Raw genomic sequence first — 15,801 nt, forward strand, 5'->3', positions numbered from 1 at the left:
AATGGTGAAGAGATTGCCTAGGACTTACCCAGACCAACCACTTTGGAACCTGTCATCTTTGTCTGTTAAAATTACCTTTAACTTTTTATTCTAGTACCGTTGCAAGGGGATACAGTCACAAAAGATTTTGTGCTCCCTTGCCTAATTCTTCCGAATGTTTGGTATCATGGTAAACGTTGGTATCATGGTAAATGTTTGGTATCATGGTTTCCCCTCCCCACCACCCAAGGAAACAAATAAGACCTGTCTCCAAAGTTAAAATGAACCATAGCATTCAAACTCACTTGAATTGTGATTTACTTAGCAATACTTCATTTTACTCTTCCCCCTTTAGGCATCTATTAAAGCACAGTGCTCATTACCATGATGCAACTGGTTTAGCCTAGAACAACAAACTATCACTTTTAGCCCATGTCATAAATATAAAGGTAGGGTAAACACCTTTAAATCCCTCCTGGGCAGAGGGAAAACCCTTTCACCTGTAAAGGGTTTAGAAGCTAAGATAACCTCGCTGGCATCTGACCAAAATGACCAATGAGGAGACAAGATACTTTCAAAGCTGGGGGGTGCGGGGAGAAACAAAGGTTCTCTCTGTCTGTGTGTTGCTTTTGCCGGGACCAGAGCAGGAATGCAGGTCAGAACTCCTGTAAAGGGCTAATAAGCAATCTAGTTAGATATGCGTTAGATTCTGTTTTGTTTAAATGGTTGATAAAATAAGTTGTGCTGAATGGAATGTATATTTCTGTTTTTGTGTCTTTTTGTAACTTAAGGTTTTACCTAGAGGGATTCTCTGTGTTTTGAATCTGATTACCCTGTAAGGTATTTACCATCCTGATTTTACAGAGGTGATTCTTTTACTTTTTCTTTAATTAAAATTCTTCTTTTAAGAACCTGATTGCTTTTTCATTGTTCTTAAGATCCAAGAGTTTGGGTCTGTGTTCACCTATGCAAATTGGTGAGGATTTTTATCAAGCCTTCCCCAGGAAAAGGGGTTTAGGGCTTGGGAGGATATTTTGGGGGGGAGACGTTTCCAAGTGGGCACTTCCCCTATTCTTTGTGTAACACTTTGGTGATGGCAGCTTTTAACCTAAGCTGGTAAGAATAAGCTTAGGGGGTCTTTCATGCAGGTCCCCACATCTGTACCCTAGAGTTCAGAGTGGGGAAGGAACCTTGACAGCCCAACTGTCTAAATTTTTTAGATTTAAAGACGTTGGATTTTCAATTGTAGACACACAGAACAAAAATAAACAGCTGGAGAATCCATTTGGCCTGCCTACGGGGAGTAGCTGGTGACCAGCGATCCTGCCAATTTATTATGCTACTGTTGGAACATACCATTGGGCTAGTCAAGTTTGCCAGACGCTGGGCATGAGCAACAGGGGATGGATCACTTGATGATTACCTGTTCTGTTAATTCCCTCTGGGGCACCTGGCATTGGCCAGTGTCGGAAGACAGGATACTGGGCTAGATGGACCCGTGGTGCACCAGTAGGGCCATTCTTACGTTCTTATGTTATGTTCAAGTTTCAGCAAGGGTGATTAAAGCTGTGTCTTGTTCAAGGAGTCTAGTCCTGTAAGTTCAGGATCTCGACGCTTTGTCTTCAAGGCACTCAATACCAGGGTACCTAAAAAAACTGCCTAAAGCTCCAGAATGAGGACTGCGGTCAGCAACTCCGCTGCTCCGGCAAAAGGCAACTTTCCACCATTGAAGTAATGGTGGTGTGCGGAGGAGTCAGCCCTGCCTTCGGGGTTGGTCCCAGACTTTGGAACGAATTCCCACAGGAACCAAAGCGGGTCATAAACCTCACCAGCCTTTGCTCCAAGAGCAAGGCCTTCTGCGACCTGCCTGCTCAGACAGAAACAGAGAGCAGCGGTACTCTTACAACAACACCCCCAAAATGTAAATCTGCCACATCAACACACAATTCTCCCACTAAGAAGCGGAGGAAGGACAAACCTCACGGAACAGATGCTAGGTCATGCTGTTTAACACCAGAGCCAGTGCAAGGATGTTTCGCGCCCTAGGCAAAACTTCCACCTTGCGCCCGCCCCCCAGCCCCGCGGCAGCTCCCCACGCCCTCCTTGCCCTGAGGCCCCCCCCCCCGCGGCAGCTCCCCACGCCCTCCTTGCCCTGAGGCCCCCCCCCGCGGCAGCTCCCCACGCCCTCCTTGCCCTGAAGCCCCCCCCCCCCGCGGCAGCTCCCCACGCCCTCCTTGCCCTGAAGCCCCCCCCCCCCCCCGCGGCAGCTCCCCACGCCCTCCTTGCCCTGAAGCCCCCCCCCCCCCGCGGCAGCTCCCCACGCCCTCCTTGCCCTGAAGCCCCCCCCCCCCCCCCGCGGCAGCTCCCCACGCCCTCCTTGCCCTGAAGCCCCCCCCCGCGGCAGCTCCCCACGCCCTCCTTGCCCTGAAGCCCCCCCCCCGCGGCAGCTCCCCACGCCCTCCTTGCCCTGAAGCCCCCCCCGCCGCAGCTCACCGCCGCCCCCTCCCTCGGCCCGGGAGCCTCGTGCAGCCCTCCCCACCCCAGCTCACCTCTACTCCGCCTCCTCCCCGAGCACGCCACCGCTTCTCCCGCCTCCTAGGCTTGCGGCGCCAATCAGCTGTTTGGCACTCAAGCCTGGGAGGGAGAGAAGCAGAGCGGGGCGGTGCTCAGAGGAGGAGGCGGAGCAGAGGTGAGCTGGGGCGGGGAGCGGTTCTCCTGTGCGCCGCCCTCCTCACCCCAGTTACTTGCTGCAGGTGGCCCTCCCCGCGCCCCCCTGCCCCAGCTCACCTCTGCTCCACCGCCTCCCCAGAGCGCACTTTTGGCCGCCCCCAACCACTTGGCGCCCTAGGTGACTGCCTAGTTCGCCTAGTGGTTGCACCGGCCCTGTTTAATGCCCTGCAGAAAGGTGCTCAGGTGAAGCTGTTACAACCACCTGTAGAGCAGGGGGAAAGCAAACAAGAATGGCCCTCCAAAAATTACGGCCAACCTTTTCAAAAGTGGCCACTGCTTTCAGGGGCCCAGCCTGAAATGCATCGTGCCTTATTTTCAGACATGCTGAGCCAACATAAATTGAGCAGAGGTCAATAGGAGCTGTGGGTCCCTTGCCTCTTTGAAAAAGAGGTACCGGGTCTCTCCAGTTCAGCACCCTGAAACTGAGGCACTAAGGAGCAACGTCTGCTCTGACGGCTTCCCTGCAAATGCTGTGCGAGAGCTTTGACCACATGTGACAAGACAACCGGTAGCCTTGGGGGCAGATTCAGCAAAGGCTGGCATAACCACAAATCTGACCAGCTATCAATATATAACCTGGATTAGAAAAGAGTAAACCTTCTTCATCTCTCTATTTCACAGCCCTGCCCTCTTTTGCTCTCCTGTTCCTCACCTCCATTCCTTCTCTCACCCCTTCCTACTACTCAGCTTTCCTGTCACCCACCCTCAACCTCCTGCCAGCATCCTGTTCTCTCCCAAACCTCCCCACCTTCCCTCGACCTGTCTGCCCCTCACCCTGTTCATGCACGTGGGAATAAACCAGGAGTACAAAGTAATGTAATGTCTATAAAATAACACCTGCATAATCCAGTGATCTCATTGTCTGATATTTGTAATGCTTGTTTCTCGTTTCTCACTACCTATTTGTAGTGTCCTTACTGTTCCTCGTCTCTAGTTGGATTGCAAGCACTTCACAGCATGACCTGTCCATTCTAGTGGGACCACTGAACAGATAACAGACTCACCAGGACACGATCTCCAAGCCGTAAGTCTTTATCGCCTTTTTTCACCGACCCGCTGTCTGACAGGTTAGATCCAGATTCGTTTCCGGTTTTCATGGTGCTGTTCAGGACGCTCTCCCTCAGGGGGATGACGCGAGTGGAGAGAGGCGGCGTAGCCGTCCCCGAGTGCAACGACAAGTTCTGAGTTGTCAGGGACTCCACAGAATGGGCATCACTGCCCGAGCCCTCCGCCACGGGCTGGCGGGTCAGCTTGGAGGGCCGTGTAAAAATCCCCTGCAGCAGCTGGCACTCAAAGTAACGTACACCACCAACGGATCCATCATTCTTACCCACCGGGTCATCCAGAACAACCCCTGCCCACTGGCCGGGGGCGAACTGCGTCTCCCCAAGATACTGGATCACGCCTGGCTTCACTCCATTCACCCAGACCCGTTCGCCCACCACGAAGTCTCCCAGGAAGTCATCGCCCACCTCAGTGACCTTTGATCCTGACTTCTCGGTGCTGGCAGCGGAGGTGGGACCCTGTTTGTGCAAAGGTGAGCCTGCAAATTGAAGGAAAACAGGACTTGGTGTGATGTGAAGCCAGATTACTAGGAAAGTTTATTAAAACTAGAAGATCCAGTACCATCATTCAGGTTACATATTTATACACAGACACAGATACAGGTCACAGACAAAGACTGGAGCGACAGTGGTTACTTACACATCTGGAACTCTGACCCGCCTCTGCGGCTGAAGAGGGGAGTTATTCATAAACAATTCAACTTCAGCCCAGTATCTGCCTCGTCGTATGCATTATTAAGAACTTACCTGTGTCTGTTTCCCCATTCACAGGAGGAGAGTCAGAAATAAAAGGACTTACTACCAACCTCAGAGCAGCATTGGAAGGATATTAGGGTAGGTAATTATTGCGTGTATGATGCTCTGCAGAAGTAGCACTAAGAACATTAATAAAGGGCAGCAGAAGGAATCCTGGCAGGTGCTCAAAGGCCCAAGGTAGCTCATTTCCCACCTCTCCTCAGGGAGGAAATCACTCCTATGAAAAATGGGAAATCGGTTTTCCCTGGTGGTGTTAGGGCAATGCTCACTATATGCAAAGAGTTAACAGGTGAAGCGCTAGTAGATGGCGCTTGAGGGTGTGTAGCATAGCTCATGCTCACTTTTGTAGGACCACTAAAACTTGCTGTTGTCGTGCACTGCAAATGGCTTCCTTTGTGTGGCTCTTTGCATCCAGCTTGTAAGAGATGTAGCCAAGACTCAGAAGTAAGAGGACCAACTGGACTAGTCTCAGTATAAGAAAACAAAGATGTCAAAAAGCCTAACTCAGTCCTCTCGCACTAACAGCTGTAAATCTACAGACTTCACTGGGACTGAAACTCATCACCCCAGAGCTAGATGAAATCCAGAATAAGGAACTTCCTTTACTGGACTCAGGCAAGTAGAAGGGTGACTTCCCGCACCACTTCTGTACCAGGTGAGGAGCGGGAGAGCAGCAGATGGTGCCAGGCAGCGAGAAAAGTTGAAAAACCATCAGATCACACCTAGAGATTGCTTATCTGAAACCCCATATATGTAAGTAAATTAGGGAATGTCTAGAAAGACACAATTAGGTTTATTTCTGTTTATTTCTAATTGGCTTGTAGACTCCTCTGTGCTAACTCCAAATGCTTTTTGTTTTGCTTGTAACCTTTCCGCTGGACCTCAAGAAGGTTATTCTTGATGTTTAAATTTTGTAAGTGGGTTTTCTAAATCTATCAAAAGCCTAAGTTCCAGATTTCTTTCTTTTTGTTTTTAATGAAATTTACCTTTTTTAAGAACAGGATTGGATTTTTGGTGTCCTAAGAGGTTTGTGCATGTTGTTAAATTAGCTGGTGGCAAGAGCTGATTTCCTTTGTTTTTCTTTCTCAGCTCTTCCCCAGAGGGTGAGGGTTTAAAGGGCTTGAGAGTACCCCACAGAAAGGAATTCCCAAGTGCACTTTTCTGGTTTCAAAGGGGTTTTTTGAATGTTAGTGGTGGCAGCATCTACCCATCCAAGGTCAGAGAGAAACTGTAACCTTGGGATCTTTATACAAGCCTGGAGTGGCCAGTATTAATTTTTAGAATCCTTGTGGGCCCCCACCTTCTGCACTCGAAGTGCCAGAGTGGGGAATCAGCCTTGACAGCATAGATGGTAAAGCTCCCTTTGAAGTCAACAGGAGTGCTGAATTTAATCCACTGTGCTGTGACTTGCCCAGTATCACTCAGCAAGTCAGTTGCAGGATTAGAACCCACAAGGGTTTTGATCTTCACCCTGTGCCACCTTCACTAATGGAAGAGGTTCAGATTGTTCCAGGAAGCAGTCAGACTTGTGAGCGCTTACCTGAAACGACCTGCAAACCTTGCTCAGGTTCCCCGCTCACTAGCACTCAGCCTCTACTGTTCCCTTCAGCTTTCTCAAAAGTAATGGGCATGACAGGTCAGGTGCCAACTTCTGGAAAGTCCAAAGAACATAAAAGCCCCCAAACCAAGATGTCCCCGGCTTTGCCAGAGGCGTAGCTGAGCAATAAAAACAAAACCAGCAAAGGTGCTCTAGTTGAATTCTGCTAGGGCTAAATGCACTCCCTGTAGAACGTAACATTTCTGCTAAAACAACCAGCATGGAAATAGTTCTGAGCACTGACACTTATGTGATCATCAGGCTTCTGAGCCAACAGACAGCCTTTGCAATAAATGAAGCTCACGCGCCTCTGAGAGCTATTGTGTCAGTCTGTCTGCAGACTCAGGAAGAGAGCACTGCATCTGGCCACATGTGGATAAAAAAAAAAAATTAGGGTCCAATCTTGCAAAATTTTGCTACTGAGCATAATCCAATCAGAGTCATTGAGACAACTCACTATAATAAACTCTATAGACCAGCCGGAGAAGGGGTATCATACAATCGGACCCTATTCTTCATGTTAAGTTTTTAGATGACTAGGCCCTTCAATTCTGCAGAACCTGATAGGACCAACAGAGGAATGCAGTAAGTGTCTAGCACAATGACCCGTGATAGCTCAGCCCATTTCCTTGAAGCTGTGAATACACTTCTGCTCCTGGGCGGTTTTTCATTCTGGTTTTCAACCCTGCTCTGAAATTTGCCCATCCTCACATGTTTTCTCTTTAAAAGGTTTTTATAAGTGCTTTACATTACTTTCAAGCCCATGTCTCTCCCATTCTAGTAATAGGTGTCACATTAAAGGAATACTGACAAGTAGGCTACCTCCAAGAACTAGCTTTTCTGTTAAAATTTTTTGGCAAAACAAGATTTTCAAGCTTTTTATTACATATTTCAAATACAAAGAGGAAGTTGGGGTGGGGGGATGTTATTTGTTTAATTACCTTCAAACATTTACCAGCTGGAAAACAAAACTATCAGCACTGGATTTGTGCATGAGAACCTTGAAGTGAAACTGACTATAAACAGAAAATAAAACCAACCATTCTAGTTTAATGGCCCACAAGTGCAAGAAAGTAAATGAATACAATAAATCAGGAACAACAAATTACACTGTAAAGATTCTTTCAGTTTTAATAATCGACATGTATCTATCTATTTATATTTATATAATCTTGACAGGGATGTTTAATAAAGTGGAAATAAAAAGCACAATTTATATTCCTGTTTCAGACCTGGATTCAGTAAAACACCTAATCACATTCTTAAGTTCTTTGTTGTATCATGGGCCTTAGACACTGGCTTTACTGAAGTGTCTGGATTCATGGATGATCAAAGCAGTTTTATTACAGTGTATATCCAAGTCCATCCCTATAAAGCTTCAGCACTGCATGCTTTGCACTTCTGCAGGGCTTGTCAACTAGGGACCAAAATGAAGTTTACATTAAGCCTCACAACATCTCTGTGAAGTAGCTATTATAACCCCCTTTTTACAGATGGGGAAACTGAGGCACAAAATGGACTACAGACTTGCCTAAGTTCACACACACACACAAGTCAAAGGCAGAGTTGGAAACAAATTCTGGAATTCCATCTGCCAATACACCAGCACACACTAACTCCTGCTGGCCGCATATATTCGTAACAACTGACTTGTCTATGAAAGATGAAACAATCATTGGAATCTTTCCTGTAGCTGATGCTGTGTCCACCAGGAGAGAGGAGAGCTTAGCAGGACTTTATTCAGCCTCAGTTTTAGATCCCTGCTTGATCAACCTGTGGCAGCAGAACTACAGAACTTTCAGTCCCACAGTCTAATTACCACAGTCTAAATGCAGCAAATAATTAGGAGAGTTTGAAAGGAAGCAGACTCCTGGACAGGGCTAGCAGAGCAATCTCACAGGCAGGGCTATTATTATTTGTTCGGACTGGGTGAATGGTTCCATAAAACAGTTCCTCGTTTTTCACCATGCCTGTACCGAGGGAGTGCATTACATCATCTGCGCTATTTGTATATAAAATAATTATCTGAACCAGCACAAGCATAAAGTGAGTGACCATGCTGATCACATGATGAAAAGACAGCCCTTCCTCGTCCTATTCCCCCGACTGTTTGTCACCTACAATTTGAGATGCAAACTTCATAGCAGGGACTGTGTCTTTCTAAGATTTCCATAAAGCCGCGAGCAGACTTTGGGGCTCTGTAAAATATTAACCAGGAGAGGCATATAGGCTCACAATAGCCAAACTAAACCCAATCTTTGCTGTTTCAAATTTAGAAAAACAGGGTGGATAAGGCAATATCTTTTATTAGACCAACTTCTGTTGGTGAGAGAGATGAGCTTAAACAGACCACTTCTTGAGACCCGAAGAAAAGCTCTGTGTAAGCTCAAGAAAGCTTGTCTCTCTCACCAACAGAAGTTGGCTCAATAAAAGACATTACCTCACCCACCTCATGTCTCTAACATCCTGGGACCAAACACAGCTACAACAACACTGCACCCAGTTTCAAATTTGACAGCCTCAACCCTTAATTATCAGCACGATTCTAGGAACATCAGAACAGCCAGACAAGTGGTCCCTCTAATCCAGTATCCAAGCCACTGATGCTTTAGAGGCAGGTGCAGAAAAGCCTGCAGTAGGCAATTACGGGATAAACTGCCCTCATGGAATGTTTCCTCCTGACCCTCAAGAGTTACAGGTTGGCTTACTCCCTTGAAGCATGAAGGTTTCTACCAATTTCATTTAAAAAAAAAAACTATTTACCACTGTAACTCTGGATAGTCTTGTTCTCTATGACACTACTCCAGAGATGTCTGGGAGTCCATCCACAGTGTGGAGATGACCTGAAGGGGCCAGCAGTATGGGGAAGTGGCTGGGTACAAAAGGCCAGCCTTCTGGATGCCTGTCGCCAGAGCACAGGGAAAGTCAACATCGTTCCCATGCTCTGAGCTTGCCCTCTACTAGGGTGACTAGATGTCCCGATATTATAGGGGCAGTCCCGATATTTGGGGCTTTGTCTTATATAGGTGCCTTCTACCTCCCACCCCCATCCCGATTTTTCATTCTTGCTATCTGGCCACCCTACTCTCTACTAGGAGGGTGTTGTGACAGGATTGTCTGGTGAGTTTGAGACACTGATCACCCCCCCGTTGGAACTCCATGCCCTTTGCCACTAAGCCTGGAGTCACAAAATCTAATGGTTTGCCTGCTCCTACTTTCTGATAAGATCCCATGGAGCTCCCAGGGTGTGGCACCTGCAGTAACCTGCAGCATCTTTAAAATAGCCCATTCGTTGCTGAGCTTCCCCTCTGTCTGCTGCCATCTAGCTACATTTTACTGAGGCCAGTGGGACACCAGACTCAGGATGCCAGCAACCGAGGAGAGAAACAAAGGGATAAAATGCAGGGGAGTCAGAGGTAGAGACGTGAGAGAAATCTTTGCCTCGTGACAAAGCTGCCAAGCACAACTGGGGAGTGGAGGAAAAAATGACAGCATTTCTGCTCACTTGGAAGGCAGATCTCTCACAGGGGGAAAACAATGAGCAACATCTGCACTACTGTTCACTTACAAAGTTAAGTGACAGACCCAGGGTCACAGTGTGAGTCCGAGGCACAGCCAAGAACAGAACCCAGGAAACCTGCTTTAACTAATTTCCCTCCCCATAGACAGAAAGGTGGCCTGGGTCTTTTGCCCTGTATCGTTTGGAAAGCAAGTGGATTGTATGGCCAGCTCTGAGCCACCAGGCCCCAGAACTGTTTTTCTTGAGGGGTTTGGGTCCTCTTAAATGTTTAGGCCATTCTTGCTTGCTAATTAATTGCTTTGAGGCTGCCTGACATACTTGGCATGTTAGGCAAGATTCGTGTCCTGTGATGGACTGTACATCACGTACCCCCAACCCTGTTTTCAGATGCCAGCACTTCAAGGGGATAACATGTTCCACTCCAGCAAGGATTGAAAAGGTGAAAAGGTTTTAGTTTGATGCACTAGATCCTTAGCCTAACTGTCTGGCTCCCGTTAAAACCCTAACAAGAGACATGTTGCTAAACTGCAAGGACTGCTCCATGCAGAAGACCGCCTTTTGGACATTCCAGCCGGGAGGAAGGGTAAGAAAGAAGTTTCCAAGTAGTTACAGGAGCAAGGGATCATTCTGAAAGCGCTCAACGTTGGAGCAGCAGGTACAGGACAGATGCACATTGTGGATACTAACAGGGGTACCCTTGACTGAAGCCCTCATTAGGCAGACTGTGGCAGCATATGCTGAATGGAAGCCACATGTCTACTCACTCAGCGCCCTTTGATTTCTCACAGCACATCAGAGCTGCTGCTATTTTATATTTCCCAGATATTGTCGTCATAAAATTTAAATCAAGGGGGAAGAGAGAGCTTGTTCCCAGGGGGAGAAAACAGAACAAGAATTTAGCAGGAAAACGGTACACCATAAACGTTATCCATGTGTTTCCTGTACCCAACAGAACCCCGCGCTAATCCTATTATTCCCCAGCTATGTGCCATGCACACTGGTCGCCAGAAGGAACAGAAATTCAACAGCAGTGCTGTGTTGCCATGGAGATCTAGAGAAAGCCAGCTAATTGATAAAATGGAGCCTCATTAGATAAAAAAAGAGAGAGAGAGATAGATACCACTTTCTCCCCAGGGAGCTGAAGTGAGAAAGCACATATTACATTTACTGAAAGGCTTCACAATAAGGGCTTTTTTCCCAGTCTCTATTTTAAATCCCAGAGGCTTTGTTTGTTTCCCCCCTGGTAAATTGGACAGGTGTTTACCAAATAAAATATCAACTTACCCCAATGACGAGCGTGTCTCAGACTTAACCCAGTACATGACCCCCCTCTCCCCATACCTGCTACCCACCCACCTTCCCGGAAAGCTCCTTGTAGTGGACTATGCAAGTTGTGGTGGTGACATCATTCCATTGCCATGGAATCTACTATTTACAGTCATCTCATGGTTAGCATCCAGAGGCCAGGAACCGTAACTAGGACCTATTCTCCTCCTCACGCCACATGACCTCGACCAAATCACCTTTGTGTTTCTCAGGGTTCTTAACTATAAAATAGGAGTCATGACAGCTACCTCAGGTGGGGCTTGATTCGAGTTTGGAAAGCAATTGGATGTCCTCCTGTAGAAGGGGACTCTGGGGGAGGGCAAAGTACCATGGTTATTCCATCCAAATCTCAGCATACTGCACACCTGCAGAAGGGCAGCTGCTAGGAAACTGCCAACGTGCACCGCATGGCAAAACAGAGCCTAGGATTTGCTATACTAGGGTCCATCTAGTCCAATGCCCTGTTTCCAACAGTTGCCAACATAGAATAGCCTCAGGGTTGCTATAAAGAACCTCGCCAATTAGCCAACGCTATATGCGGGGGAAGCAAAAATCATTCCTCCTCCAGTTCACACCCCTATGCAGGAGAGCTCATGATCTTCCATCACAGCCTTAGCTCACGTGGCTACAAACATGGGGCTAAATCCTGGGGGTGCTGAGCACCTGCAATCCTCAGCGGTTCTCACTGTTCAGCCCATTGTCAGGGAGACGGATTGCTGCTTCTCCAGCTTCACACTAATGAGTTACAGCTGAAACCAAGCGAAGGAGGAATGTGTCAGCTGGAAAGCCCGGATGCTGGCCAAGGGGTCTGCTGTTTAGAAGAGGAATAATGTACGTCTGAGCTGCCACAAGCGTTAGGCAAGAGCCTGAGCGACATTCCCATCCATTAGTGCTCTCTGCACGCCTGCCTCTCTCCTTGGGTTAGTGCCTAAGTGATGACGTGGGATCTACGGTCTGGTGTCAGCTGGGATGTCATACACTGGACTCCTTTCAAATCCCTGTTTCTGGTCCAATTCCATGTAAAAACTGGCACTGCTCATTTGTGATGGGCAACACATAGATGCTTTCATGCTTAGAAGGGCCCCCACCCCTCACTAAGGGTGTGGGGTACTGAACAGTAACGTTAGCCGTAGAATCAAATACCCCTGGGGTTTGTCTGATAGCGCGTCAGCTCTTTCATTTCTTGTGTTAGAATTACTCCGTAGAATCCCTTTGGTCTGGAGGTGAAATGGGGCAGCAGCCACGATACGGCAGTGAACTCTGCATTCAGCAAGTCATGGTCAGCTACAGCCCATGTCACCTGCAGGTGGAGTTGCCCATCTAAGAAGCGGGGGTTGAGGGTGTCCCTCCGCAGCAGCCGAGATATGTCCCTGGATATTTAGAGAAGAGGCAGCCTCTCTACCCGGTGAGATTCCTGCAGCTGCTCTACTCCGAAGAGCCAGAGCCAGGACAGACAGAGATGTAGCTTTGTCCTCTGTAGAGCAGCGACTCCGACAGCAAAACCCGTGCTACGAGAGCTGGGTACAAATCTCTGGAGAAACAGTTTATTGGCCAAAAACCGAAGCTTTGGGTCAACCACAACTACTGGTGAATTTGGGCTGAATTCGGTGACCAGTTTCAGCCACTAAAAAGGTGTCAGGGAGGAATTTTTCAAAAATGGTTTGTTTTGACCTTTTTGAAACTAACAACATTTTGACTTTTTGTTTTGAAACAACGTTTCATTTAGAAACGTAGCGAGGTTTAGTTTCTAAAAAATAAAGGGTAAAAAACACCCCCCAAATGAAACCAAACCACCAAAAAAGAACCTGAACAAATTCATTTCAGTTTGAACACAGCAATGGAGCAGCTGTTTTCTGCAGGGAGATTTAGCATGTCTCTTTCAAAGTGCCGGATGAGGTGGGAGGAAAGGGGGCCTCAAGTCACAAGAGCCGGTCAAGCATTCACGTGCTAGACGGAGAAGTGCTTTGCAGGGTATGGCTGAACGGCCTGGAAGTGCATCCTGGGAGGAAGAGTCCATCAAGAAGATTTATATCTGACTTGGGGGAAAGACTGAAAGTTCTCTAAGTGCAGAGCTGAAAACTCTGGGACTGTGCTTGCCCATCTTGTGGGGAATATAGACAGTGTCTGGCATAGACAAGGGCTGTGCCTCTGGCACCTCCGAAATCAGCTTCCTCTTCTGTCTCCTGGAATAGCTTCCGTGCTTTATACACTAAGTTCTGGCTAAAGCTTTGATGCAACAGGAAAATGGGCTTCAGTTACTCTGGACGGGGAGGAATGATGACAAAGTGGCCTGATATGAGGGAGGAGTGAAGGAAAGAGAGTGAGGAAGAATGAGAATTCTCATCAAGTGCTGACCCTGGCTTTTGGCTCACAAGCTGAATGCTACAAGTTCCCTACTCAAACAGATTTCTATCTTTACACAGCCTGTCCCATGGGATCTTCAATGGCTATACAGAGCAAACAAAGACCTCCATTTTTGAAAGGTCTCACCCACAAGTTCACTCATAGGAAACCAACTACACAATGGGCGAGATGGGCATTCTTGGTACTAGCAGAAGAGGGAGCTGCTAGGGATGGAATGAGTTTTGGCCACGCCATGTGGTTTGCTTTGATTAGCCTGTTCCTTTGGACTGTTTGCCAGGCAACCAGAGGATGTTCTCGACAGAAGCAGTTTCATAAAATGGTTTCTCTCTCTCCAATGCATACTGCACAGAAACCGAACAAGCGTTTATCTGATGGAGTTTTGATCTTTTATGAACAACGGGGATGGTTTGGACATGGATCGCTGCCATTTTTCATTCCATAACAATCATCCCATTCTGCACTGTGCAAAGCTGAACAGCATCACAGTCTAAAGAAAAATAACAATAAACCCACCTTTGTATATAACTCCAGGGTAATTTACAAACAAAGTCAGTAAACAAAAGTTGAAACAGGCCCTTTTAAATATAAAGTGGGCATGATCTCCACAAAGCATGATGTACAGGAAGCTATATGTCACACTGTTTTTCTTCATCTCTTCCAATGAGGATACACTCAGCATGTACATTTTCTTCATGCTAGATGGTCCTTGGGCCTACTCTGCAGCTTCCAGCTACATCAGACACCACTGCAATAGTGGACACAAACATATTTTACCAGCAGTAACGTGGTATCTTTGGGATCTGAACCCCAGATACATAGGGATAAGTTTGTCTGACCAGGGAGGCACGTAACAAACCAGCAACTGTGGGTATGTGTGCCATTGCCATCTATGGGACAGAATCTGAAATCTTCAAGCATGTATCATAGTACCTATATTGCTAAAAGCAGACAGAGATTTTCCTTTAGTTCAAGAGATTGGGGCCTATGCTGTGGAAGCAGAAGGCTCTGAGTTCTATCCCTGCTACTAATATGAAGGTTTGAGTGGCCATAGTCCATAGAAAGGATTTAGTTTAAGATTTCTTTGAGCACTGTTAATACTGATTAGATTATTACCTAAGAATTAATACCACCTACTGTACTTGCTATCACTTTAAACTAAGATTAGCACAGTATTTCAGACCTTTAATCTTTATGGTTAAAGAACATTAGGCGGGCTGGTTTATCAGCATCCTTATTAGATTAAGAGATATTGAGAGATTGTGGATAGATAGTGAAATAGCACAGATTTTTCTTATGCTTCAGGCCTGTATGTTTTTAAATACCAAGAAGCTTGCATTTTTGGCATATTTTGTTGAACAAAAGCAGATACAGAGACTTTGGCAGCCTGGGGAGGTAGAAAGGTGAGTGGCAAGCAGATGCTGCATAGGACGATCTCCTTTTTCATTTGGGGATTATTAACTCACAGCACCACAATGGATTTACTCAGCAGGATGTCATGTTCGTTGATTCTTACATAAGGGTTATTTGCTGTGACGACCAAAAAACCTCATTTATAAAGTGCTTTCCCCTTCCTAATGAACACATGGAAAGGTTCAGCAGTTTAGTTCAGATTTAAAATGCATTTAGGGGAGGCCCATGATTTTCAAGAGTCAGGAGGGATTTTGAGATGCCTGAAAGGGGCCTGATTTTCAGAGGATGAATGCTCAATGTTTTCTGAAAATTACGCTCCTTTGGGGTGTCTCAAGTGGAGCAGCTAAAAATTGAAGCATCCTCCTAAAAAAAAAAAAAAAAAAGACCCCCAAAACCCACCAGTGGTCACTTTGGAAAATTGTGGCCAGCATATTTAAATTAATTCCATTTTTATAAACCTCAAGACATATTTGGATTAAGTTTCAGAGTAACAGCCGTGTTAGTCTGTATTCGCAAAAAGAAAAGGAGGACTTGTGGCACCTTAGAGACTAACCAATTTATTTGAGCATGAGCTTTCGTGAGCTACAGCTCACTTCAGTGAGCTGTAGCTCACGAAAGCTCATGCTCAAATAATTTGGATTAAGGATTTGTTTACAAGGAGAAATTGGCCAGCATAGCTATAGTGGAATAATTTTCCACTAGTGCTATTCCAGAGTAACTCCCACGTGCACACTCAATTACAGGATAAAAGTGACTGTATTTGGAGTAATTATTCAGGAATCAAATAACTTATTCCAGAATTGTGCCTACATGGGAAGTTATTCTGGCATAGTTTATTCCAGTGGTTCTCAAACTTTTTTCCCCAAGGGCCACTTGAAAATTGCGGACCACTTAATGATCTTTCCAAATGTTTTTTGTACCATTAGCTAACTATTGTAAAGCGCTTTGGATAAAAGTGCTATATAAAAAAAAACCTTAATAATAATAAACGGTTTTTTGTTCTACATATAAAAGCACACAACTCATATTTTAATATCAGTAGTTTTACCTTTCTA

The 15,801-nt window shown here is 46.3% G+C and overlaps 1 protein-coding gene across 2 annotated transcripts in view; it reads right to left on the reverse strand.

The window, feature by feature from the left end:
* Positions 1-15,801, reverse strand: part of CLIP2 (CAP-Gly domain containing linker protein 2) — a 122,300-nt gene that overhangs the window by 61,896 nt on the left and 44,603 nt on the right. For both annotated transcript variants that reach the window (XM_073315254.2, XM_073315253.2), the window contains exon 3: positions 3,714-4,252. In XM_073315254.2, the coding sequence (XP_073171355.1) occupies positions 3,714-4,252 (539 nt within the window). The remainder of the gene's footprint in view (positions 1-3,713; positions 4,253-15,801) is intronic.

The sequence above is a fragment of the Lepidochelys kempii genome, chromosome 17 (assembly GCF_965140285.1).
Source record: "Lepidochelys kempii isolate rLepKem1 chromosome 17, rLepKem1.hap1, whole genome shotgun sequence".
NCBI lineage: Eukaryota > Metazoa > Chordata > Testudines > Cheloniidae > Lepidochelys > Lepidochelys kempii.